The sequence below is a fragment of the Castor canadensis genome, chromosome 6 (genome assembly GCF_047511655.1).
Source record: "Castor canadensis chromosome 6, mCasCan1.hap1v2, whole genome shotgun sequence".
NCBI classification, from domain to species: domain Eukaryota; kingdom Metazoa; phylum Chordata; class Mammalia; order Rodentia; family Castoridae; genus Castor; species Castor canadensis.
In genome coordinates, this window is record NC_133391.1 from 79,430,238 (window position 1) to 79,454,050 (window position 23,813).

Sequence of the window (23,813 nt, forward strand, 5' to 3'; positions counted from 1 at the left end):
AATATGCACTAAGGTACTTCTGGATTAAATGATACAGTTTCTGAAGTACACTTTTAAATATTTTAACAAATGTGGGGGAAGCTGTGCTGTAATAGAGAAAACAAGAACAGAAAGATGTTGGTAATTTTGAAGCTGAGTAATAGGCCTATAGAGACTTAATATATTATTTTCTCTGCTTTATGTATGCTTGAAAAAAAGTTTAAAGAGGGTTTGGGGATGTAGCTCAGTGGTAGAGTACTAGACTAGCATGTGTGAGGCCCTGAGTTTGACACCCAGCACCAACAAAACAAACAAACAAAAAAAGGTTTAGGTGGCCCAAACAATGTATACACATGTAAGTAAATGTAAAAACAATTAAAAAAAAAAAAGTTTAAAGACCTAGAAAGAAGTTGTATCAATGCTGCAAAAGGTAGCCTGGGTAGCATTTGAAGGCACAAGGCCACCAGTGACCTTGAAAAGAGAAGTTTCTGAAGGGGGTGGAGAACCATCTGGAGGCGCTGAATGAGGAGGAAAGGGATAGAAACCACCCAAAGCAGAAAATCTGAGAATTCGGGCTTCACTGGAGAAGGATCTTGACTTTTCAGATAGGAGAGAGGAGCACTGCTTCCTGCAGAGGGAGCCATGGAGAAGACAGGGGAGGGCCCAGCTCCATGCCGGCTCCCGAGAGGCCATCATTAGGTGCAAGGGGGAGTGTGTGAATTGTGATTTCTAGGCTTGGGGGGATGGGGGAGGTGTGGAGGAGCAAGAAGAAGGCTGCAGAGGATGGAGGAGGCTGGAGTGAGAAGGGAAATCCTGGAACTGGACACCACTGGGGCCTCCCTGAGCCTAAATCCCCTCTCTCAGCTCTGACTCTGGATCAAGGGTCCAACAGTCTCCTTTAGCCTTGTGAGCAGTGCTGAGAAAGCCAGGCCTGCTTCTGCCAACCTCAGAGCCTTCCTGGGGTGGTGGGAGCCCTCTGTACATATGGGCTGAAGGCAGGGTCATGCTGGGGTCACATGTGCTGGGGGAAGGCCTGGTGCCAGCAGTCTTCTTCCACCATGCTCCCTCCCAAGCACCTTGAGGACTCCCATGTGGCTGGTCTCCTTTGCACCAGGCCTGAAGGCCAGGGCCTGTGCTTTCAGGCTTCTAGACCCTTCTATTGGTCCCAATAGACAGCAGGACTTCCTGAGCTCCAGGTCCTAGGCATTTCCCCTCATACTCCTCCCAGGTTCTCCTCTCTTCCCTGGCCCAATAAGTAGGCCACTAATTCTTTCCCAGATGCCCTGTCCTCACTACCACCCATTGTGACCCTGTAACCACATCCCACATCCTGCTCCCAAGCCCTGAGGGGCCTCCTGCCACCACCTCCTCCTTGAGAGCAACAGCCCTCGCCCCAGCAGCCCAGAAAGGAAACAGATTTAGAACAAGGCCAGGAATGAGGACAGTAGCAGGAGGAGGTGTCCTTGAAGGGCTGTTGGGAGCCCCCTGGCTCCAGGCACCCCTGAAAGAAATCACCCCCACCCACTTCTAGTTGAGGAAGACAGCAGGTTTGCCTGGGGTAGGAGGCACGAGGAGAGGCCCACTCACTTCTTCCCCAACTGCCGAGCCACATCACAGCGTTGGAAACCCTCGAGGTGGTAGAGGCGGCGGGCCAGTCGGTGGGCAGCTTCACTGACCCCCTGGCACCCATTGGCCAGTGGGTCTGTGCTGCCAGGCTCCAGTCCCTCTGAGCTGCTCAGCTCTGAGTCTGAGTCGGACAAGCCATCCTTCAGGCTGGGGTCACTGTGGATGGAGAAGAGGGAATCAGAGACCCTGCCTAAGGCCAGGAAAAATCCCAGACCTCTGAAACCCACTCGTGGCCAGAGCAGGACATCAAGTCCACTTCCAAAAGAATCCCAGGGTGGTATCATTAGGCAGGGCACAATCCGTCAGTACTGCTCTCTGACCCCATCTGAGTGGAGAAAACCCAAAGAGCAGAATGAAAGCTCAAGACTGGGATGGAGAGTTTGGATGCAGAGGATGGACAAGGTGACCTTGGAGAGGGCTTGTCAGTGTTGGACAGTGTCCATCGTTGGATCACCCTAACATGCTTTGCCTCTCTAGGTCTCAGTTTCTCCACCTGCTCAATAGTACCCCGGCTCCCATTCCAGGACCCCCTCACCTGGCCGAGTTCAGCAACTTATCTGTGTCCTCCTCCTCCTCCTCCTCATCATCCCCTCCTGGACCCTGGGGCCCGTCTTCATGGAATCCGTTGGGTACCGCCGTGAGAGACAGGCGACTCAGGACGTTTTCTGAACGGCTGCTGGAGATGGAGCGCCGCAGGGGGCTGCCCAGCTCCCTGTCACCACCAGCTGCCCCCACGTCTCCCTCGGGCCCCATGTCCCCAAGGCCCAACCCAGTTCCTGGTTCAGGGCTATCTCGGGCCCGCTGCTGGATGAGGGGTGTAAGGGGAGCCTCGAAGCTGACACAGCTGTCGCTCTCATCCGTGAGGCTCAGCACATCTAGGGAGTCAAGGCTGCTGTATTGAGTGCCCCGCAGCAACTCTGACTCCAGAATCTTCTCAAACGTGGCGCTGAAGCCATCCCGCACATCTGTCTCCCCAGGGCCATCCAGCCTGTCGGATGCAAGGACCCAGTCACCATCCTGCTCATACAGAGGCTGATGACCACACCCACCAGTCTGTGTCTGGGAACTCCCTGAGTTGTGTCCTACTTATTAGTCCTTTCAGCCAAAACATATTGAGCATGAAGGGCCAGGTGCTGGGCTAAGTACAGGAGTACAACAGTGAAAAGGACAAACATGGACCCCATCCCTCAGTGTACAAGCCAGGCCTGGCCCATAGTAGGCATCAGATATTTGTCTAATGAATGACTATGAGGCCTCTTTCCCAGACCTGGCCTGGGGGGCTGCTTCTCTTGATTGCTACAGCAGTGTGGACATCTCCCTGTCACAGCTAGAGTGTTGCACTGGCTCATAATTTTGCTGTCCCCACAGCCAGGGAGGTTCTTGACTCAGCTAACCATACTGCTTTCAGGGCTTGCTTTCATGTCACTCCTTTGATGAGACTGAGGGGGACAGGCCCACACCAGGCCAGCCTCTCCTCCTCATTCCCTGTCCTCAGCATTGGTCTTCACGTTTTCTCTAGCCCTTATCAGTGTGTAATATTCTGTTTGTTCCCCTGTTTAGTATAATCCCCGGCTCCCCGCTCCCCAAACCAGTTTCACAATGCTAATGTCTTCCTGGCAAAAACACCTCTGCCAGGCCTGTGCTGGGTATTAGAGATATCTAAAAAGAGCCCTGCCCTTGGTTGCACATTGTCAGATCCACAAATGGTACCCCCATTTCTCACCCCCTCATGCAACTGAGCAGACCTGATGAGGTGACCCTGAGGAGGGTTTGAAAACCATGAGCCCAATTCCCACACTTCCATCTGCCCCCACCTTCAGCCATCCTAAATCAATAAGCCACCTAAAAACACGGTGCAACCTAAGAAACCCCAGGCTCCTCCCCCACCCCACTGCAAGCAGCTGGTGGCTGCCCCAGGTCCTGCCTGGATGGATGGTACACCATGCACACTGTATACATGGCTTCCAACCCCACAGATCCTCCCCTACACACCTCTACCTGTAGGCACTTCCCCCTACACACCCACATATGGCCCAAACATGCACCCACAAACACACAGACAAGACACCAGCACACTCACTCACAACGCATAGCTCCATGCATACCTACATGCTCACATGTCCCTGTGCACACACTGATGTGCAGGCCAAGCACACACATGCATGCCCCACGCACACTCACACCTCCTACACACTTGCCTGTTCGGGGTGGGCCTGCAGCTGTACTTACCAAGACTTCTGTACGCTCTCTTCTCAGCCCTCCCTGGAGCCTTCTAGACATTCCCCTGCCCATTCCCACCCTTCTTGTCCAAAGGCACCCCCAAGACTCCAGTCTCTCTACCTCCTGCTGAGGATAAGAGAAATAGGGCTATAACTCCAGTGAGGAGTGAGATTCCTGGTAGAACTTCCCAACAGCAACCTCAGGTGAAGGTAGCTGAGAGGGATTAACATACAAAGCCTGCTTTCCTGGGGCCACTGCAGGGTTGGGAGACTCTCATCTCCAGAAAGCAGAGAAAGAGACCAGAGGACCTTTCACATCCAGGTGCTTCAAAAGGACTTGGAACTCAAATGCAAGCTGGAATAGAGGGAGTGTAGCTCCCCCACCCAACACAGAAACAGCTCGCGATGGTTTGGGGGGCTGATTGCTGACCTTTGAATTCCCTCTCATGGCTCTGTCCTTCCAACACCCAGAAGCTGGAAAAATAGGGACATAAAATCCCCAAATATGTATGAGAAAAACAAGAACCAGAAGTCTAAGGGGCTATAACCATGTCACATAGAAAACTGAGCTGGAAATTTGGTAAATTCCCACCCCAAGACTCCCACTTACCCCAGCTGAGGGTCCTCAGCATCTAGACAGAGATTTCTGGAGGCATTGTCCCCTTCTGCCACCCCACTGGCCCTCCAGGGCCTGGGCTCTGTTGGATCTTCCAGAATGTTCACATCTAGTCCTAGGGCCAGGCCATTGGTGAGAGAGAGGTCGAGGCTGAGGCCAGGAAGGGCCACAACTGGGTGCTCTGTGAGCTCCTTAGTATCCACCAAGGTGCCTGTTTCCTCTTTCCCTGGGCTGCTAAGGCAGCTACTTGGGCCCTCATTGGCTGTCATTCCATTCTGGACCCCAGGCTCCTCCTTAGGTTCCAGGCTGGGGTCCCAGGTGGCACCGCCTTCCTCAGGCAGTGCAGATGGGAGCTTGTCCTCCTCTGTGGCAGCCATTTCCACTGCTCCTGGGACTCCCAGAGACCTGGCAGGAGACGAAGAGATGAAGTTGGAGTCAGCTAGACAGGGCAGGGGGTAGTAGGACTAAAGGCCAATAGAGCTAGCACCAGGGCACCTACCTAGGGGCAGGAGAATGACCAAGACATCTCCTCAAGACCCTCTGACTGGAGCCTGGGTTCAGTCCTGGCCCCCTCACCACCCTGCCAAGTGAGCCCCTTCACCTCCCTTGGCCCCTGACCAGCCCCTTGTACCCCAGTCTCTCCCTTCCCTATTATGTCTTTAGTATCTGGTGTGCCCTCCAGAATTCACCCAAGTCCCATAAGGAAAATCCAGATGGGGAACAACTGGGGGAGTGGCAAGCATTCCCCCATACCACAGGCCCCTCTCCACTGCTACTAGTAAGTGACAGAGACAAAACCCCAAGCTGACAGCAGCCAGTCCACAGGCCTCTCCACACATTCTCTGCCCTGGCACCAGGAACCAGAGATGACTGAAACTTTGTGGTTCATGGAGAAAACTGGGCTGGAGGCTGCCTTTAAGGGGAGAGTTAAGGGAGAAGGTAAGGAAGTGCAGCCTAATCAGGACAGGAACCACCCCAGGGAAGCATAGAGAAGGCCATCAGCTATAGGAGGCCCAGTGTGAGGCGCTGTCCAGGGTGCTGGGTGGGCACAGTGCCACAGAGAGCCTCACATGGAGCCAAAGCTACCCTTGCACTGCCCAGTACCCTGGCCATGTCAAGACGAAGGAGGAAGAGGCCTGGCGCCCTGCCAGAGCTCAGCTGCCTCAAGGAAGGCCTTACAGAGCCCACAAGGGACACTCTGAGCAGAAAGTGAGGGGAATCAGGCCCCACTCTACCCAGCTTTCTGCGTGGCCTCATCTGGGCCTCCTCACCTCAATGCCAGACCAGTCCCACTCCCCTCAGCCTTGTGCTGGGCCTGTTTCTTGTCAAAGGAGGAGACTCCTTGGTCCTTCATGTCTACCCCAGGACCAGCCCAGGATTCCCAAAGATTTCCTGTCCAACCTCATCCCAGCTGGAGACAGCTGTGTGGAATGAGCTGTGATCTTGCTCTGTCTCCTCTCCTCTCTGCTCCTGGCCCCTCCTAGTCCGTAACCTCTGCCAGGACACAGGAAAGCCCCTGTAAACACTCTGAGAGAGACAGAGATGCAGGAATCTGGGGCACTTCTTCTGTTTTTGGTTGGGCCACTTCCTCCCCTCGGTGGACCTTAATTATACCCAGCACCCTGCTGTCCTCTGGAAAAGAGCTTCTGGGAGATCAGGAGAGACTGGAGGAGGGGAGGGATGGTCAGCTTTCCGGGCTGCAGTAGAACAAGCTGTAGGTGAGCCCAAACTTCCTGTATGTGCCTACTTGTAAATCTCACCCAAGGATTTCTTAAAATATAGCTCACTGTAATCCCAGCTACTCAGGAGGCAGGGATCAAGAGGATCCTGGTTCAAGGCCGGCCCAGATAAAAAATTAATAAGACTCTATCTCAACCAATAAGCTGGGCATGGTGGCCAGAGCTTGTAATTCTGGCTACATGGGAGACCATAGGTAAGAGGATCAAGGTCCAGGCCAGCCCAGGCAAAAAACACAAGACCTTAAGTGAAAAATAACTAAAGGAAAAAGGGATGGAGGTATAGCACTCAAGTGGCAGAGTGCTTGCCTTTGCAAGCAATAGGCTCTGAGTTCAAACTCCAGTCCTGAAAAAAAAAAAATTGCTACAGCTCACTAGGCCCTGCCCCAGACCTCTTGAATCAGACTGTACAGGGAAGGAATATGGTGAACTGTTACTCTTATAATGAGGCAAGCATGGGAAACATGAGTTAGACTTCAAGCAGACTTCCCATTTAGAAAAGATGAGCCCAGAGGGGAAGGTGGGCCACTTTTCTGGGGACTTCTGGGCCCTCAAGGGGAACTCAGCTACCATATAGGGGCTAAACCTTATTTAACCCTGGATTTTCAAACATGGTGTAGAAGAGGGCAGGGCAAACAGATCTGTGCCCCACAGCCCACCCACACTGACCACCACCTCCTAGAGTTTTGACTTGGAGTAAGATTTTACTTTCCAAATAAAGAAAAGCCCACAGATCTTTAAAAATCTGAAAGCCAGGCTCTACACTATCTGGGCCCTGATCCTAGGACACCAGGGACCCTCGGGGCCCAGCACAGAATGAGGGACTTTCTGATCTGCCCTGCATCCCTACCACCTCTGCTGCTATTTTGATCTGTTCCCTCTGGCTGTGTACCCAGAGGAGGGAGGACAGGAGGCCACCTCCTCATCTGTGACTCCAGAGCGGGGGCAGGGGGATGGCTTATAGAAAGGAAAGAAGAGAGAAAGTGGGGGCTGGGAGTGTGGTTAAAGTGGTAGAGCACTTGCTTAGCAAGCTCAAGATCCTAAGTTCAAATCTTGAGACTGTAAAAGAAAGAAAGAAAGAGAGGGAGAGGGATGGAGGGAGGGAGGAAGGGAGGGACGGAGGGAGGAAGGAAGGAAGGAAAAGAGTGGGGCCTTTTGGCCCACTGCCTGAGTTCTAGTCCTTTGACCTGGTTTGCAGCCCAGGGCCAGCTCTGAAGCACAGTGCTTGAGCCAGGCCCCATGAGGATCCTCATGCTCCTGCACCCAGACCCAGAGGCTGCACCTGGCAGGGTAAGATCCCCTCTGGTCAGGCTATGCCTAAGCCCCCAGTAAAGCCCAAGATTTGAGAGTAAAGCAGCTTCATTTGATGCTCAGTCTATATCAGCACTGAAGCTATAGGTAAATCAAGGTCTTCTTGGGGGACCCCTATGCCACTCACCCTCCAATGTCCAGCAGCTGCCTCAGGCCAGCTCCAGCCCTACCTGCCCTGCCATGTGCAGCTGAAAGCAGGATGGAGTTTCTGTCAACACTGGGCACTGGGCCGTGTCCTCAGTTTCTGCATGTGGGCAGACAAGGGGCAGCACTGAGCCCTATTCTGGGCAGGGGGCCCAGAGTCCTTGCCTGGGCTGAGGACCAGATGACCCAGGGTAGCTAAGCCCCAATAGTGGTGCACAAAGGGGAAGCTTCAAGGCATAGCACCTGAGTCCTCACTCTGAACCAGATGTGTCCAAGGACTCTTCGTTGCCCCTTGCCCTTTGTGATGACATCTGCACAATGGGTGTATCCCTTACTCTCTTCCCCCAGGGCTGGTGGGAGAATTTAAGGTTACAAATGCTGAGAGAGCTGCCATCAAGGAAGGGAAAACTCACCACAGAGTCAAGCGTAAATGGCAGTTACCTTCCACCCCCCATATTTGGCAAATGGAAGACTGAGGCACAGAACCTGCAAAGACTTTGCCTGCGATCACAGCAAGTAGCTGCCTTGAGCACCAGGAGCTAAGAGGGCTGGAGGTACAAGATGAGTCCGTCTCCGGGCCTGCTACCAGACCCTCCCAAGAGATCAAAGCCCCAAATCCTCAACCAGGAAGCTTGGCCCAAAGCAGTGACCCTACCCACCCCCAGCCCTGCTGGCTAGAGCCAGGGAAGGGGGTGTAGCTGGGCCACCGGGCACCCATCCCAAGGAGACGCCTGCAAAGGACAGACTGGTGGTAGCCAAGGTCCCCTGCAGCTTCTCTCAGCATGATTCAGGCCTCCCTCCAGGCAGGGTTTCCACTACCCACAGCCCTTGAGATGACCTTGGGCTCAGCAGCAACTGACTTTTTTCAGCACCAACTGGGATGGGGACCAGGATGACAGTGGAAACCTGGCTGGGGCAGGGTTGACTGCCAAGCCACACACTTTTTGGGTCTCAACTACTCCAGAGACAACCTTGTCCCCCTCCCCACTTTCCCCTGGCAACTGGAGTGAGCTGTGAAACCACAAATTACCACCCATGCCTCCCTCTTTCATAACCCTCCAATGCTTCCCATCACCCTTAGATTGAAATCCGGTCTCCCCAGTATGGCCTAAAAAGGCCCTGCCTGAGCTCTTTCTGCTGCCCTTCATCTCCCCACCAGCCTCACTGGCCTTCTTTCTGCTAAGCTCATTCCCACCTCAGGGCCTTTGCACCAGCTGTACCCTTGTCCTAGAATGCTCTGTCCCTAGATCTTTAAATGACTGCCTCTTCTGCTGTTCAAGGCTCAACTCTGGTGCTACCTCCCAGAGAGTTCCTCTCTGACTGGCTGGGACACTCTCACACTCCTCCTCAGAGCTTCAGTGCACCAAGCAGAACCAAAACTCCATTTTCTGTTTGTTTACTTAATTTCTGCCCATCTCCCTCACACTGGGATGTGAGTCCAGTGAGGGTGGGGACCCATCATATTCACATCTGTCTCCCCAAAGCCTAGGACCATGCCTGACACACTGGGCACTTTATAAATATGTGTTGAATGAATAACCTATCATTGTCCCCATTTCTGGCAGAGGCTAAGAGAGGTTGAGACACATGCTCCAGTCTCAAAAACTGGAGAGCAGTACAGCCAAGGTAGGGGTAATCTTATGGTCCCTTCCTGCCAGGATCCAAGCCAGGGACTGTGGGAAGCCCAAGGACCAGGCTGGAGGTAAAGCCATCAGGGGCCAGTTTGCTCTGTAAGAGCAAGGGCAAGTGCCTGGCTTCAGGAACCTTCGTGCCTGACTATGTGCACTCACTATATGCATGCACTCCCACTCAGATGCATGTACAGAATAAACTAGGAAATCCCTTTGAGTGGTGAGGAAGGGATGAAGAGCCTACTGACCTAGGGGCAAGGTTAAGGGCAGCCAACCTACATCACCCAGCAGCCAGGGTGGAAACCCATCTGTTTAGGGAGAATCTGGGGGCACGGAAGGGACAACTCAGAGCTTCAGGCTTGGTGGTAGTGGGTAAAGCAAGTACCCATACTGACCACAGCCCGCACAGTGGCAATGAGCAGGGGGAGAAAGAGGAAGTTTAGGCCACTTGGTGGAAATAAAGCCACAGAGGCAGAGCTGGGACAGGGGCCCTAGTGCTGAGCACTACCCAGGTTAGTCAGAATCTAAGCTGGTCATATGTCTAAGGGTGCCTAACCCAGGCAGGGTATGCACAAGAAGCTAGGATGTAGGAAGTTGTTCTGGAATATCAGTGTGGAGGTGAGCCTGGGACCATAGCTGTCTAGAAAACCATTCCCAAATATTGGGCCTCTTTTTTGCATCTGATGGAGCTGTGGACCCCACCTCAGGTGAATTCACGTGTGCGCATGATATTTTGAATCTATATGAGGCTCACAGATCCCTCACACCCATGCATAGACCTGGGCATGAGCCCAACCTAGACAGCTCCCAAGAACCTCCTGTCTCTGATGGGACACTAAAGAGAGCTCCACAAGGATTTCCTAACAAAGATAGAAAGATTTGTTTAGGGGACCTCTTCTCTTGCCTCTGACAACCCATCCAGAATGCCCCCAGTGGCCCCACTGTCCTTCCCCAAAATTCCTACTGCCATCTTCCTAGTTTATCTAGATTTTAGCACATGGCCAGGATCTTCACACACACGCACACACACACATTCAAACATGACAATCAATGCAAACAGCTAGCATGCAGGAAGTGCTCAGAATAGACATTGGCCTACTATACCCCTCACCAGCCTGGCCACTCCAGGGCTTCACAGGAACCTGTCGGGCATGGGCAGCAGGACGCTGCCAAGAAATACAATTGGCAGGGTCCCTGGATCACACAGATCACCACGCACCCACACACACACTTACTGCCAGCCAAGGTCCCTGGAGGTCAGGCTCTTTCTGTCATCCTAGAGCTCCAGCACCACACCTACCCAGGCCCAGGTCAGCCTAGACACATGTCTCCTCAACCTCCCAACTGCCCAGAGCAGGGAGGAGACAGGACAGTATGGAGGTGATGTCCACTCAGGAGCCGTCTTGATTTTCCCAGCTTGGACCACCTTGGGAAGCAATAAGTACCTCAGAATGAGAGTCCAGGACATCAGGTCAGCAGCCTAACTGCATAGTCAGCAAGACCTTGCTTCACATTCAGTTCTGCTACCCATCTGCTCTGTGACCTCAATAGAATTGCTTACCTCTCTGAGCCTCAGTGTCTTCCACAAAATGACGCAGCCTCACAGGGCTACTGTGAGGACTAACGGACATGGTGTATGTGCAATGCTCAGGAAAGGATGGTTCCCACTGCCTACCAGAACCGTCTTAGATCTGCAGTGGCACCAGCTGGCTGGCTGCCCTGTGCCCCAGGTGGGATACCCAGAAAAGCAGCACAAAGCACAGGCCATTCAACCTGGGGACATTTGTCCTTGGCAGCTGTCAGAGTGGGCTCTGAGGCAGGGACTTCAAGGCCCTGCCTGAGGACAGAGGCAGAGAACATCTCCTATGAGGATAGGGGATGAACAGAGAAGGGACCCTCATCCTTCCTGAGGCAAGTAAAGACCCAACAGCCTGACCCCACCTACACTCCCACCCAAGGCCAGGCTCACACCCAACTCTCCATACCAAGACACAAGAACCACAACAGGTGTCCAACAAAGGCTGGATCCTGGGCTTCCCTTCAAAGTGCCTGTCTCCTTTAGGCGGTGCCCCTTTGGGGTTACTAATAAGTCCAGTCCATCTCTCAATTTGGCTGCCAGTGAGCCAGCCTTTACCTTGGCATGTGGGAGTGGGGAAGGCCTCTTCTTTCTCATAGTTGGGCAGGCAGAGGTCCTGAGGCTGGGTGCACATTGGCAGCAATCTGCATGTGCTCCACAGCCCACTGGGACTCTCAGGGCCCACTCTGTAAAGGTCATTCCCTGACATCTCTCAGCTTACTTCTCTCCCTACCCCCCAGCCAACTGGCACACTCATTTGCTTAGCATTTGCATATATCTGCATGCTATTTTGGAGAGCTCTTAACACTAATGAAACCCCCAATGTCTGCAGTCAAATCCCAAATCATGTTTCTAATTGAGCAACTCCAACCCCAGTTGACTTGCCTGAAGGGTAAACCCTCATGCTTCTGGAACCACAAAGGACCGGGCTGTCCTGGTTAAGGGAGTCCACAACCAGAACAATCATTACTCTGCTCTCCTGAACTTCAGAGGACACCCGGGAATCCACTACTTCTGGAGCCTACATTTGACCCATGGCCTGTGGGCTGAGTCAAGAGCTACAGTACCAAGAGCTACAGTGACCGACCAGGTTCAGGTCCTACTGACCAGCCCTGCCCTCGGAAAACACCTGGACTGGGTGCACCAAGGAAGCCCAATAGGGTGGTAAGCTTAGAGTCAGAGCTGTCTCCCCGAGTCTCCTTCAATAGTCAAGGGAGGTGAACCAAGAATTCCATCTTCCCCCATCTCTGCCCAGTTTTCACATTCCCTACACTCTAGAGCCTCACGTTTTCTGTCCACACCCCCAAGGGGATCTCTCTCCTGCCAGACCTCCTTCCCTCTGACCTTCCTCCCCACCTTCCTGCATTCTTGTGTTGCTCCTCTTAATCTTCCCCACAAGTCCTTTCCCTCCCAATCTCCCTCCTCTTTCCTGTCCTTTCCTGTCTCTGCTTTAGAATTTCAGCTCAGGTCTCATAAAGGTTGTGTCCTCCTGGAAGAAAATCCCATCCACAGCATGTGTCACAAAGTAAGCAAGTGTACAAGGGGCTTGGCTGGGCCATTCTACAATCCTTGCTTGCCCTGGCCCACTGAAGGGACAGCTGGGCACTCGTAAAGCCTCACTCCTCAATGGGCAATACGTGGGACAGGAGACAAAGGAAAAAAGCAACCAGAATGCAGAGTTGTGCCTCCTGAGAAGGGGAAGAATGAGTGGAACTGGTCTGGGAAGGAGAGACAGCTCGAGGTTGGAGAAATTTAACTGGAAAGGAAAATTGAGGGGCAGAGTAGGTTCCTGGAGCTCAGGAAGGAGGATGAGGTTTGGGATAGGGCAGGGGGACTGGCAGCACACAGGTGGCAGGTAAAGCCATGGTACCAGATAAGATCAGAACCACAGGGAAGGCAACTGAGTCCTGGGGTGCTTTCATACCAAGAACTAGCAACAGGGCCAGACAGGTATGGTGATATACTCCTGTAATTCCAGCTACAAGGGAGGTGTTCGTAGGAGGTTCTCAGTCCAAGGCCCATCCCTGAGGGAAAAAAATGTAAGACCCCACGTGAAAAATAACTAACGCAAAAAGGGTTGGGGGCCCACTCAAGTGGTAGAGAGCCTGCCTAGCAAGCACAAGGCCCTGAGTTCAAACTCCAATAAAACAACAAAAAAAATTACCCAGCAACAGAAGCTAAGAAGGAGCAACCAACACAAGAGGTGAGTGGAAAACAGGAGCATGGTGACCTAGAAGCCAAAGAAGCACTTCAAAGATGAGGGAGATTGAAGGTACAACAACATGGAGGTCACTGGGGACCTTGAAAGGAGGGGTCAGCAGAGAGCTGGGGTGAAAGTGGAATTGGAGTGGAATCAGAGAGGAGGAAGAGAGGCAAGGAGACTAGACAAGTCTTCTGGGAGACTCTCTGCAAAGAAGAGAAGAGAGATGCAGTGATGCTGGCTGAAGAAGACAAGAGAACGATCTTTTAAGTCAGGAGAGACAGCAGCAAGATGCTGGCTGGTGGAATGATCTAGAAGAAAAGTGCAAGCAATGACCCAGAAGGGAGCTCTTGCTGGAGCATTGTCCTCAAGCAGGCACAAAGAGACAAGATTTAGCACACAAATAGAGGGGTAGCCTTAGAAGGGAGCACCTCACCCACAGTGGCAGGGGGGTGCAGAAGCAGGTAGATGTGGGTGAGTACAATGATGGGAGTCTGAGAAAGTTCTGAGTGCCTCTGTTCTCTCAAAGGTTCACAACTGAAAGGGAGGAGGGGTGAAGAGAAGATGGGTTGAGGGCAGTAGACTCAGAACTGTAGTGTGAGTGCTGGATGGCACAGGGGCCCCTCTAAATTCCTGGGATTGGGCCTACAGTGAGAACAGTTGGGGTCATGTTTTTTCTCAGACGCCATGGAATAGGTCAAGCACTGGATTTTGTCAAGGTTGGGTTTTGCTAACCAAAAAAGCAGCAGAATGAGGAAAAAGAGTTGGGGTCCTCAAGGCAGGGAGCATTCTGACTTTGACAGGGGCAACATCTATGAACTCTAGCCTGCTCCAGTCCCTGCCTGGCTGATACCTGGAAGCCTACCACCCACTCCCTTTGTGGGTTATGTATGGTCTTCCTCTCCCCTCACTTCAAAATGAGCTTTGCAGACAGTGAGCACCTGGGAAAAGGCTCTCTTCAGCCTCTGCCACCCATTCCTCTGACCTGGAAGGTACCTCAGGCCTAACACACCAAAAAAGGGTTTGCTACACCCTACCAAGACACTGAATGGCAGCTCTTCATGCCCATTCTCCTTCATTTCACTAGCCAGACACTGGGACTGTCCCCCTACCTACTAACTTATTCCATGCCCTCCTCATTCTCTCTGTCCCTTCAGCAGCCCTGGACCCAGTTACCAGGTGTCTTAAACTGGACGATGTCACAGCCTCCTGATTGGTCTCTTTTCCACCATGCTGGCCTTGCCAATCCCACTCTTCCTCCTCAGAGTGCCCTCCAGACCTCAAAACTTCCCCTCTGGAAGACCCTTTGGGGGAAAAGTCAGCTGCAGCCCTCACCCCAGGTCAGCTGTGATCTGCGCCCCCTTTACCTTATGCCCACTATTTCCTCACACCTCACTGTCCCTCACTCTTTTCTCAGGGCCTCCCCTCTCTCCTTACCAACAACACCTGCCTGGTACAGCTCATCCATCTCCCACCCTGGGGTCCACAGTGTCTACTGGATCTCTGTTCTCCAGTGTCTGATCTGAAATAGGATTTGGTCATTTTTGCTGGGGCATGGATGACTAGGTGGATGAAGCTTCTGGAGGGCAGGAAGTAGGAAGAACAGGATTGAAAGAGGCTGAGGGTCACTCAGCCAAGTGAGCTAAGTTAACAACATCTATTGTAGGATAAGCTAATAGCATGTGACTTGTGACACACTGAAAACAGGACATTACCTATGCTTGCCCAAAAAGGTTTAACCCAAATCTAATCAGGAGTGAGCAAGAAGATAAATCCAGAATGTGCAAGATGCCACAAGACTTCAAAATTGACAATGCCATTTAAAAAACAAACAAAAGAAAAGAAGAAAAAAAACCTTTAAGAATCAGGGGATTAATTCAGATTAAAAGACTTACTATGCTAACCAAATGCAATATATGCTCCTTGACACACACACACAAAGAAAAAATTAATAGCTATAAAGGGCATTACTGAGACAACTCAAGAAACTTGAATATGGACTACATGTTAGGTCAAATTGTATCATTACTAAATTTCTCAGGTATGATAATGGTATTAGTTGTTTGGCAGAAAAATGTCCTTGTGTCAGGAAATTCATGCTGAAGTAATTTTCTTTTTTTTTTTTTTTTGGTGGTCCTGGGGTTTGAACTCAGGCCTACACCTTGAGCCACTCCACCAGCCCTTTTAGTGTTGGGTATTTTCAAGACAGGTTCTGGTGAACTATTTGCCCAGGACTGGCCTGATCCCTGCCTCCTGAGTAGCAGGATTACAGGCATGGGCCACCGGCACCCAGTTATGCTGGAGTAATCTGAGGTGAAGTGTTATGATGTTTGTGTCTTACTTTTTTTTTTGTTTTGTTTTGGTGATACTGGGGTTTGAACTCAGGGCTTCATGCTTGCTAAACAGGTGGTCTACCACTTGAGCCACATATCCAGACTACAACTTACATTCAAAAGATTGAGAGAAAATGCAGGGGGGTGAGGGATAAAAGAGAATGAAGGAGGGGGTGAATTCAAGTGTGATGTATTTGATATATTGTAAGAACTTTTATAAATGCCACAATGTATCCCATACACAACAATTTAAAAAAAAGGTTGAGAGAAAGAGGGAGAAACAAATGTGGCAAAGTATTAACATGGGCAAATGTAAGTCCCTAGGTGAAGAGGGTAGAGGTGGGTATTCACTACACTATCAAGCATGACAAGACAGAAAGTACGAGGCGGTGCAGGGAGATGCTCCAAAGAGGGCTGCTGAGGACTGGGCTTGCAGGACAGGAGGGTCCTCTGCCTCCAAGCAGCACACAAACCTGAGGCGAGCCCGAGTCACCCAGGCCAGGCAAGCACAGCCCTGGAGCGACTAATCCCCTAAAGGGGCCAGATCCCCCGGAGTAGCCTCTCTGGGAGTCAACCTGCCTGGGGATAAGGGCTCTAAGGGAGCAGCCAGTCCCCAGGGAGATGAGCAGAGCAGCTCTCAGTCAGGGCACGTGGGCCCCACCCCACCTCTGCGGAGCTATGGCAAGGAGCCAGGTCTGGCCTTAGGCCCACCCCACCTCCAAACACTCCTCAAGGGGCGACAGCCTGAGTGTATCCTCCTGTGAGAGGAGCCAGGCTAAATATGGAGCCCCAGACATAAGACACCGCTCAAAACAGATTTTCCTGGAAAAGACCATCTGGCAAAGGAGGGCTAGATCATCGTCTGTCGAGAGAAGCAGTGTCGATCTATTGCAAGCAAATGTCCGGAATGGGAATGCCTTCATCCTATCTCCCTAAGAGACCCCAGAGTAGGGCCTCGGTTTCCCCCCAGGTTACTCCTTTGCCCAGATGAAGAGACACTCAAGCCCATCTCTCTCCTAAGCTGTAACTCCAGGAAAGCAGAAGATGAGCCTGGGGCCCAGGTCTAAGCCTGAGAAATCTCTGCCTGGGTATAAGTCCTGACTCTGCCACTTACTATCCAGGCAACTGTGACAAGACAACAGCGCTGTGAGCTCCAGCATCCTCTTCCACACAACAGGAGTAATGGTACTCCTCCCTCTAAAGGCTGTTATGTGTCACAGTACCCAACATAGTGGTGGTGCTCCACAGATGGAAGATGGGTGGGGTGATGTCTCCAGCCCTTCTCTCTCAGTCCTGTCAAGAAGAGGAAGTCATTCTTTCCAGCTAGCTTTGCTCCCTCCTGAGGAAAAACTAGGGAGGTGGGCTCTGTTGGTCAAGTCCGCTTGGGAAATACACACTCCATAACTGTCAGACCTGGACAGGCAGCAGGAATGAGACCTCTCAGCCTGGCATGCAGCACATGTTGGGGTACAGGAGATCTCTAAGCATTAACAATTCAACCCTGAAAGAGGCACCAGCGGAGAAGGCCTTCCCAGGACATCCCAACCATTCCTCTCTACCTTTAGCTAGCCCACACCCACCTACTCACTCCCATGTGTAGGAACCCGAGAGTTCTGGACACATGCTATAGACCTGTCATGTTTCCTCCAGGACCAAACTGTGCAAACTTTTGAGTCCCACTCAAAAGCCACTGCCTCCCACCATACACTGTGAGGAAAGGGCTTGGGAAGGGCAGCTCTCTCCTTGGGAGACATGAGGTGGGCAGGCAAGGGTGGTTGGTCCATTTTTCTGATTCAGAGGTCCCAGGCCACAGAACTTGGGGCTTCCCTGGGATGCAAGGCTCCTAATATCTCAGGGGAGGGAGTGGAAGAAGAACATCTACCCAGGGCCAGGTCTGGGACTGTAGGTAGTCCCAAGGCTCCTTATGCACAATTCTGATAGCTGCCCAAGTAGCCCCCATTAAACAGCTCTTGCCTCCAAGGGTCTGGAAGAAGGAATGCGGGAACCCAGGAAAATTCAAATGCCCACCCTCCCCAAAAAAAAAAAAAACCCAGGCTAACCCTCCTGTTCTCTAACAGCTCAGCCTGAATTCTGAACCTACCAGGTGACTTGGACCCTCTTTCTATTGTCATTGCTGCACCTGCCCCCCCATCTCCCAGTCCCTGAACCCCACAAGATGGCCCCAAGATAAAGGGGTGAGCATTGGACAGTGGCCCCCAGAGCCTGTGCAGAAACAATGACCACCCCCCCCCCCCAGTTCTCATTCCAGAGGGCCCTCAGATCTTCCAGGGACAGCAAGAAGTCCAGGAGGAGGCCAACTGCACAGGGCAATCCCCACATCTGGACTCCCTGCCCCGCCCAGTCCCAGCAGCCCACTCCAAGGACCTCTCTCTCCCCCAGAGCTGGCATAGCCATTATGTGCCTCCTAGGCCTTGCCGGCTGCCTGCCACGCCCCCATGTTAGCCCCTGTTCTAGCGGCAAAGCCAGAAAGGCCTGGCCGCCAAGCCTGGCTGTCAAAGTTGGGAAACTGGAAACAGAAATAAATCCTCTAAGCTGCTCCTCCGTTGAGAAGGTGGCTGTTGGCAGGCCACAGCACACAACACCCTTATCACAGGCCACCAAACTGCCACTGGTACCCCATTCGTGCACACACTGACACTGGGATTATACAAAAGGGGGATCAGGAGGCAGAGCCCAGGAGACAATTGGACTGGCCAGCCCTAACCCTCCCTGCAGGTTGGACTGGGGGTCAGTGCGGTGCCCCCACTCCCTAGCCCAGTCCCGACCATCTCGGGCTTCCTCTCTCAACCCCATCTCCATGACAACCGCATCCTTTGGATGCCGCGGAATTGATCTCGAAACGTAGCTTTGTTAGCAGACCCTAGCGGGCATAGAGGGCGGAGGGCGGCTCCCGCCACCCAGCGTGCATCCCTCTCCTTATCCCCCAGGCTCTCCTCCCAGTCCCCAGACTGGCCTCGAGAAGGGAGGGGCGGGGTCCCGGAGCACGCGGGCCCTGGGGACATAGTGGCCCCGCGGCCCCACTCACCACTCCTGGTCCCAGCCGCTGGGTCCAGCCTCTCACGGTGGGGCCATGCGGAGGCCCCCACTGGACTGGCCGTCCCGCTCCGCCGCTGCCTGTTGGAGCTCCCCGAGCCCGCTTCTGTCCCTTCAGGTGTTGGAACAGCGGCTGTAGGGAAGCTGAGCAGAGGTGGGGGGACGGACGGCAGGAGGGAGGGAACCAAGGAGAGAAGGAGGGAGGAAGGGAGGGAGGGAGGAGCGGGAAGGGCGGGGAAGGGCGGGGAGACTGCGGGCGGGAGCGGAGCGGGAGGTGACAACGGCCACCCGGCTGGCCCGCCCGCGATGCTTGGGCACCGAGCGCTCAACCTTGTGCACCCTGGCCCAGAAGGACGCGGCCAACCCAGTCCCGCACCCCCAGCGCTGGGCCCTTTAAGAAAGTGGGGGAAGGGAGCGCCGCGAGGTTCCGCCCCCTCCTAGCCCCACCGGGCCCTCTGTCCCCAACCCTAGGCCAGATCCAACCACAATGCCCTCAGCAGGGGGACTGAGCCTGCATAACCCGACCGGCTCTCCTTCAGATAGGGGAGGGGGTTCTTTCCATTCTCCAGCAGCCTGACTTCTGCCCCCACTCCACCCCCAAACACTCTCACCCTGATACCCCCGACAAGGAGGGAGTGGGGAATGCAGGAAAGCAAGGTGCAGGATCCCAGGAGGGAGACACAGAGATCCAGACAGACCTAGGAGTGACAAGGACAGTTGGGCACTGGAGGTTGGGGGGAGAGCAGAAGAGAACAGGGAGAGACAAAGGAGACCCTGAGGGAGGTGAAAGGTGAGCAGTGAGTCCAACCAAGGATGGAAGTCCTGGTGCCAGGTTGGGGCTACCCTAGGCAGATAGAGGCCATAGAGACAGAGTTCAAACAGGGCTGTGGAAACCAGCAAACAAGGCACCTACCCTACCTCTCTCCCATGATTAGTCATGACCTTGAAGCCCTCCCCTCACTCCAGGACTCTAGCTCCCAAGAAGAAGGTTGACCGGACTGTGCCTGGGCTAGACACTAAGAAGAACTTACTGCAGAGCCTCTGGGAGAGGTGCTAAAGGGCACTGTAACCACAGGGAACTAAGGGAGCTAAGGGGACCAGGGTGTGCGGGCCTAGAGCGGAAAGCAGATTAGAGTCAAGCCCTGCCACAGGAAGCCACTGTCCACCTCTCTCCTTCCATTCTAGCCCCCTGCGCCTGTTCACCACACCCAGCACCCTCCACCTTTGCAGTTGTTCCACCCTCTGCCTGGGTGCACCCTGACCCTGCTGTGTTCAGTCAACTCCTACTCAACCATCAAATTCCTGCTTAAAAATGCCCCTTCTTCCATGAAGTCTTCTCTGATCTTCTACACACACACACAATTGGAGATTCCTTTCTTAGGGGACACAGAGAAGATTTGCTGACCTATGAGGGATGTCTGACCTATTCAAGGTGTCTGAATTGCAATTAATCTCCCCCTCCTCGTACTAGAGCTTGGGTTTCATCAACCATGGTGATACCTCTGATACTGTGCATCTGCCATGTGCCAGAATCCACACTAAGTTCTTTCTCTGTGTCATAGTTGACCCTCAAAACCATCCTACAACCCATTTTACTAATGAGAAAACTGAGGGTCCATGAGCATAAGTTCAGGAGGTCTGAACCAGTGGACACTTAGACCATAGCCCCCTCACTGCCCATCAAGCCCCCAACCATTCCATAGACCCCAGAAACAAGGTGGGGGGGCACTCTGGGTAGGTTCCCAGAGTTTTCTTGAGGGGGAAAGGGGACCTGGCAACAGGAAGAGGCTTTGGAGGAAGCAGGGGTAATGGGGTTTTTATTCCACACTCACCCTTGGAGTCATGACCTCAGGCTACAGCTGGAACATCTTTGTGAGTTTCTATCCCTTCATCTGGCAGGTGAAGATGATAACAGACCTCATGGGGCTGAAGTGGGGACAAAAGCAGTTGGTATGCTCAGTGACCACTATGCATGACCTGGCACATAGATGCACTCTGGGACACGGCTATCCAGTCATATTGATGCCTTGCTCATGGAGGAGTGCTTTACTTTCTTCCACCAATGAACTGAGCTCTGAAGGACTGCCTTGTTCACAACTCACCTCAGCACCAATCACATGGTAAGTTACAGGGGAGAGACAGAAGGAAGACACAGACACAGACAGAGAAAGGCACACGGAGCTCTCACCAGATCCCGTCTCTGCTCCTGTGTTGCAGAAGTCAGGAGACCCCAGTTTGGTCTGGTATCTGAGTTTACTGGCTATGTGGCTGAGGGACAGCTGTGCCATCCCCTGAGCCTTACCTTCCCTCTGTCTCATGGTACTGACTCATAAGACTGTCTTGAGGCTCAGTGGCACCTCATGGGCACAGGAGGAGGGATACTGTGATCATTCCTTGTCACTACTCCTGCCCCTTGAAAGACAGCAGGACTAGCATCTCTACCCATCAGCCACATGTGTCACACTCCCCAGTGCCCTCCATGGAAAGAAAAGCCTGCAGTTGTACCTGCTCCTCCAAGTGACCTCGCTCTCCTCCCCACTCACCTGAAAGGTCTCAGGAAGCAAGTGCTGGAGGCTAGACCAAAGACCCACACACACTGAGGGCCTCCCACCATGACTTATTGACTGGTCCATGGGATCCTGGAAAGAGCACACAGAGATGGGGACAGCTGTGTTGTGATGCGTCAGCACTCCTAAGCAGGGGCAGGTCACAGTTCTACCACAGCCTCTATCTGGCCTTCTGCTTCCCCAGACCACAGCAGGGTCTCCTGTTCTTCCTTGGCCTGAGCTGAATTCAGGGGAAAGACGCCAGAGCCTGAAACCCTCCAACTGTAGGAGCTCACTAGGGTTCAACCCTGGGCCCAGAGGAGGCTTGTCCCAGAAATCTCTGAAATAACCCAATCCTTCCACTTCCCTGATGGGAGGCTCAGATTCTGGAAGGAAGTCTGGGTAAGGATTCCCTAGGCCAATTCAAGTGCTCACAGAGCACCTGCTGGGTGCAGCCTTGCTCTAAGCCCCGCCCTAAGCCCCATCCACACAGAAAGGCTCTACTCCACCTGTCCAATGGCCTCTCTAGATGCTTCTACCTCAAATTTGAAGTTCTAGGGCCCCTCCTACCCTCGACCCCCAGCCATGTCCAATGACCCCACTTGCTTCTCTTGGTTCCCCGCATGGGAAGCCGTCCCTCAGTCCACCCTCGTGTGGCCAGTGCTTCCTGCCTCTCCTGCTAATGCCCCATTGCTCATTCCACTTCCCCATTGAGCTGTCCACGCCAGCTCTTTCCAATTCCTCTCTCCTGAAGGAACACCAGTTCAGTTCTTGTCCCCCTGCACACACACACTTCATGACCCCACCCATCAAAATCCCTAACACAGCTGCTGAGTACAGATGTGCAGGCTGGGCACTGCTCAGTGGCTTTGGGAGTCCACAGAGGGTGGAGAGGAACTGTAATCACCTGTTCTCTCACTGTGCTGTGCGCCTGGAGCAAGGCTGCCCATGCCTGGGAGGGCAGCATCAAGTTTGCTGCCCCTCTGTGTGCCTGCCTAGCCAGGTCCACCTGGAATGGCCACTGTTTTCTAACATTTGTACAAAAGTGCTGGGTGGGCTGACTGTGGCCTGATCTCAGGAATGCACACAACACCAAATCCAAAAGCCGATTTGCAGACCTCGTCTTCATGTCCCGGAAGCATTTAACAGGGATTGGTCATCCTGACTTGGGGACTCCTTACTGCCATGTGGTGCCTCCTCCCCTCCCTGACCTACAAACTTCACCAGAAGTGCTTTAGGGCTCCTCCACCCCACTCTCCCTGGCAGGACCACCCCAGCTTCAAAGCCCAGCTGCACCTGAAGAGTCTCAGCAAGTGCTTCTCCAGCCTTGACCTCCTCCCAGCTCACACCCAGATACCAAAGTGCAGACTGAGGTCCCCACCCTAACCCAAGCCAACAGGACCTCATTCTGTTTTCCCCAGTAGATGTCACCAGGCCAAACCTGGAACTCATCATTGCCTCCCCTCTTCTCACAGCCACATCTAATCCCTAGATGAATTCTGAGAGACTGACATTCCACCAATGTCACAAACTGACCACTTCTCAACAGCTCTACTGCCACCATCTGGCCCAGCCCAGCTCCCTGCCAGCACCCCATCTCTGTGTTCAATTCCTAGCAGTTCCACATAAGCCAAGTATGTCCTGGGAATGGAAGCAGATTCTCACATTCATCTGCTCAAAGTCTTTGAAAGGCTCAGTGTTGTTCAGTCACACCTTCCAACTTCAAGGCCTTTGTCTGTAATGTTTCCTCTGCCTGCAGCCCTCCGCCCCTGGGTATTTGTATGGCCCACCCCTCACTCCCTCAGATCTCTGTTCTAACACTCCTCACCCCCTCTCTGCTTTCTTTTCCTCCATAACATATGTGTCTATATTCCAAGTTTACTTGCTTATTCTGGTCATCTGTCTCAACACTACCACCACTACCACCCTCCTGGACCATAAGCTCCATGAGGGTGCAAATTGTGTTCTTTCACTTCTGTATCACCAGGGGCTAGAAAGGAGCCTGGCACAGAAGAGGCATTCCCATAAGGAACCCATCAGCAGATACAGAAGGAAGGTTAGGGTGGGGGTGTGCTCGACTAGTAGAGTGCCTACCCCCCAGTACTATCAAAAATAAATAAATAAACCAACAAAAAATCAGGAGTGTAGCAGCACCTGGCCAGAAGGGTGAGGGCTCCTCCCACTGGTGGTCAGGGGAGGCCTCTCTCAGGAGGTGTTCCCAGACTGGACAGGCACCCCTCCAGGCTCACAGGGTGCCATGGCTTCCCCCATCACAGCACTTAACACACCAAGGACCCCTCTTACTTCTCTGAGTCCCCAGATCTGTCTTGAGCCCAGGGCCAGCATACAGCAGGCACCGGAAAGTGGATAAGCAAACAGTGAATGATGAAGAGGCCATGGACAAATCTCCACAGGACCAGGAGGGAAAGCTTGTGTCAAGAGCCTATGGGGTGAGGCTAGGAGCCTCAGGTCTTCTGTCAGTGGGGACATGACTCCTGCATCAGCTAGGAGGAAAAGAAGACCATTCCCACTGAGCAGTCCTTGACCATGAGTGCTAGCCAGCATGAAGTGGGAGACAGTCCCCTGGAGGAAAGCTAGGCCATGGGCAATTCTAGGGGCTGCCTGGCCACCCGTCCCCCAGCAAACATGGATGGTGCCAGACCTGGTCCAGGGCAAGTAGAAAAAGCTCCACGAGGAGTGCCAAGGACTTGCAGTGCCTCGAGCCAGCAGGCCCCAGGCCCAGGGCACAGCAATGCATGGTCCAGAATTTCATCTGAGGGCCTTTGTGGGCCTCTGGGAGGCTGTCCAGGAGAATGCCGGGAACTGGCCAGGGTGGAATGGG

The 23,813-nt window shown here is 53.2% G+C and overlaps 1 protein-coding gene across 7 annotated transcripts in view; it reads right to left on the reverse strand.

Moving 5' to 3' along the window:
* Psd2 (pleckstrin and Sec7 domain containing 2) overlaps window positions 1-23,813 on the reverse strand; it is a 71,029-nt gene that overhangs the window by 26,586 nt on the left and 20,630 nt on the right. For 4 of the 7 annotated variants that reach the window (XM_074076885.1, XM_020167930.2, XM_074076882.1 and 1 more), the window contains exons 3-8: window positions 20,969-21,064; window positions 20,258-20,351; window positions 18,418-19,123; window positions 4,435-4,845; window positions 2,141-2,593; window positions 1,567-1,761 (exon numbers count right to left, since the gene is read on the reverse strand). In XM_074076885.1, the coding sequence (XP_073932986.1) occupies window positions 1,567-1,761; window positions 2,141-2,593; window positions 4,435-4,817 (1,031 nt within the window). In that variant the 5' untranslated portion in view covers window positions 4,818-4,845; window positions 18,418-19,123; window positions 20,258-20,351; window positions 20,969-21,064. Of the gene's footprint in view, window positions 1-1,566; window positions 1,762-2,140; window positions 2,594-4,434; window positions 4,846-7,614; window positions 7,720-18,417; window positions 19,124-20,257; window positions 20,352-20,968; window positions 21,065-23,813 lie in introns of those variants that run through there. The other 3 variants (XM_074076881.1, XM_074076883.1, XM_074076884.1) reach the window with 3 other exon arrangements.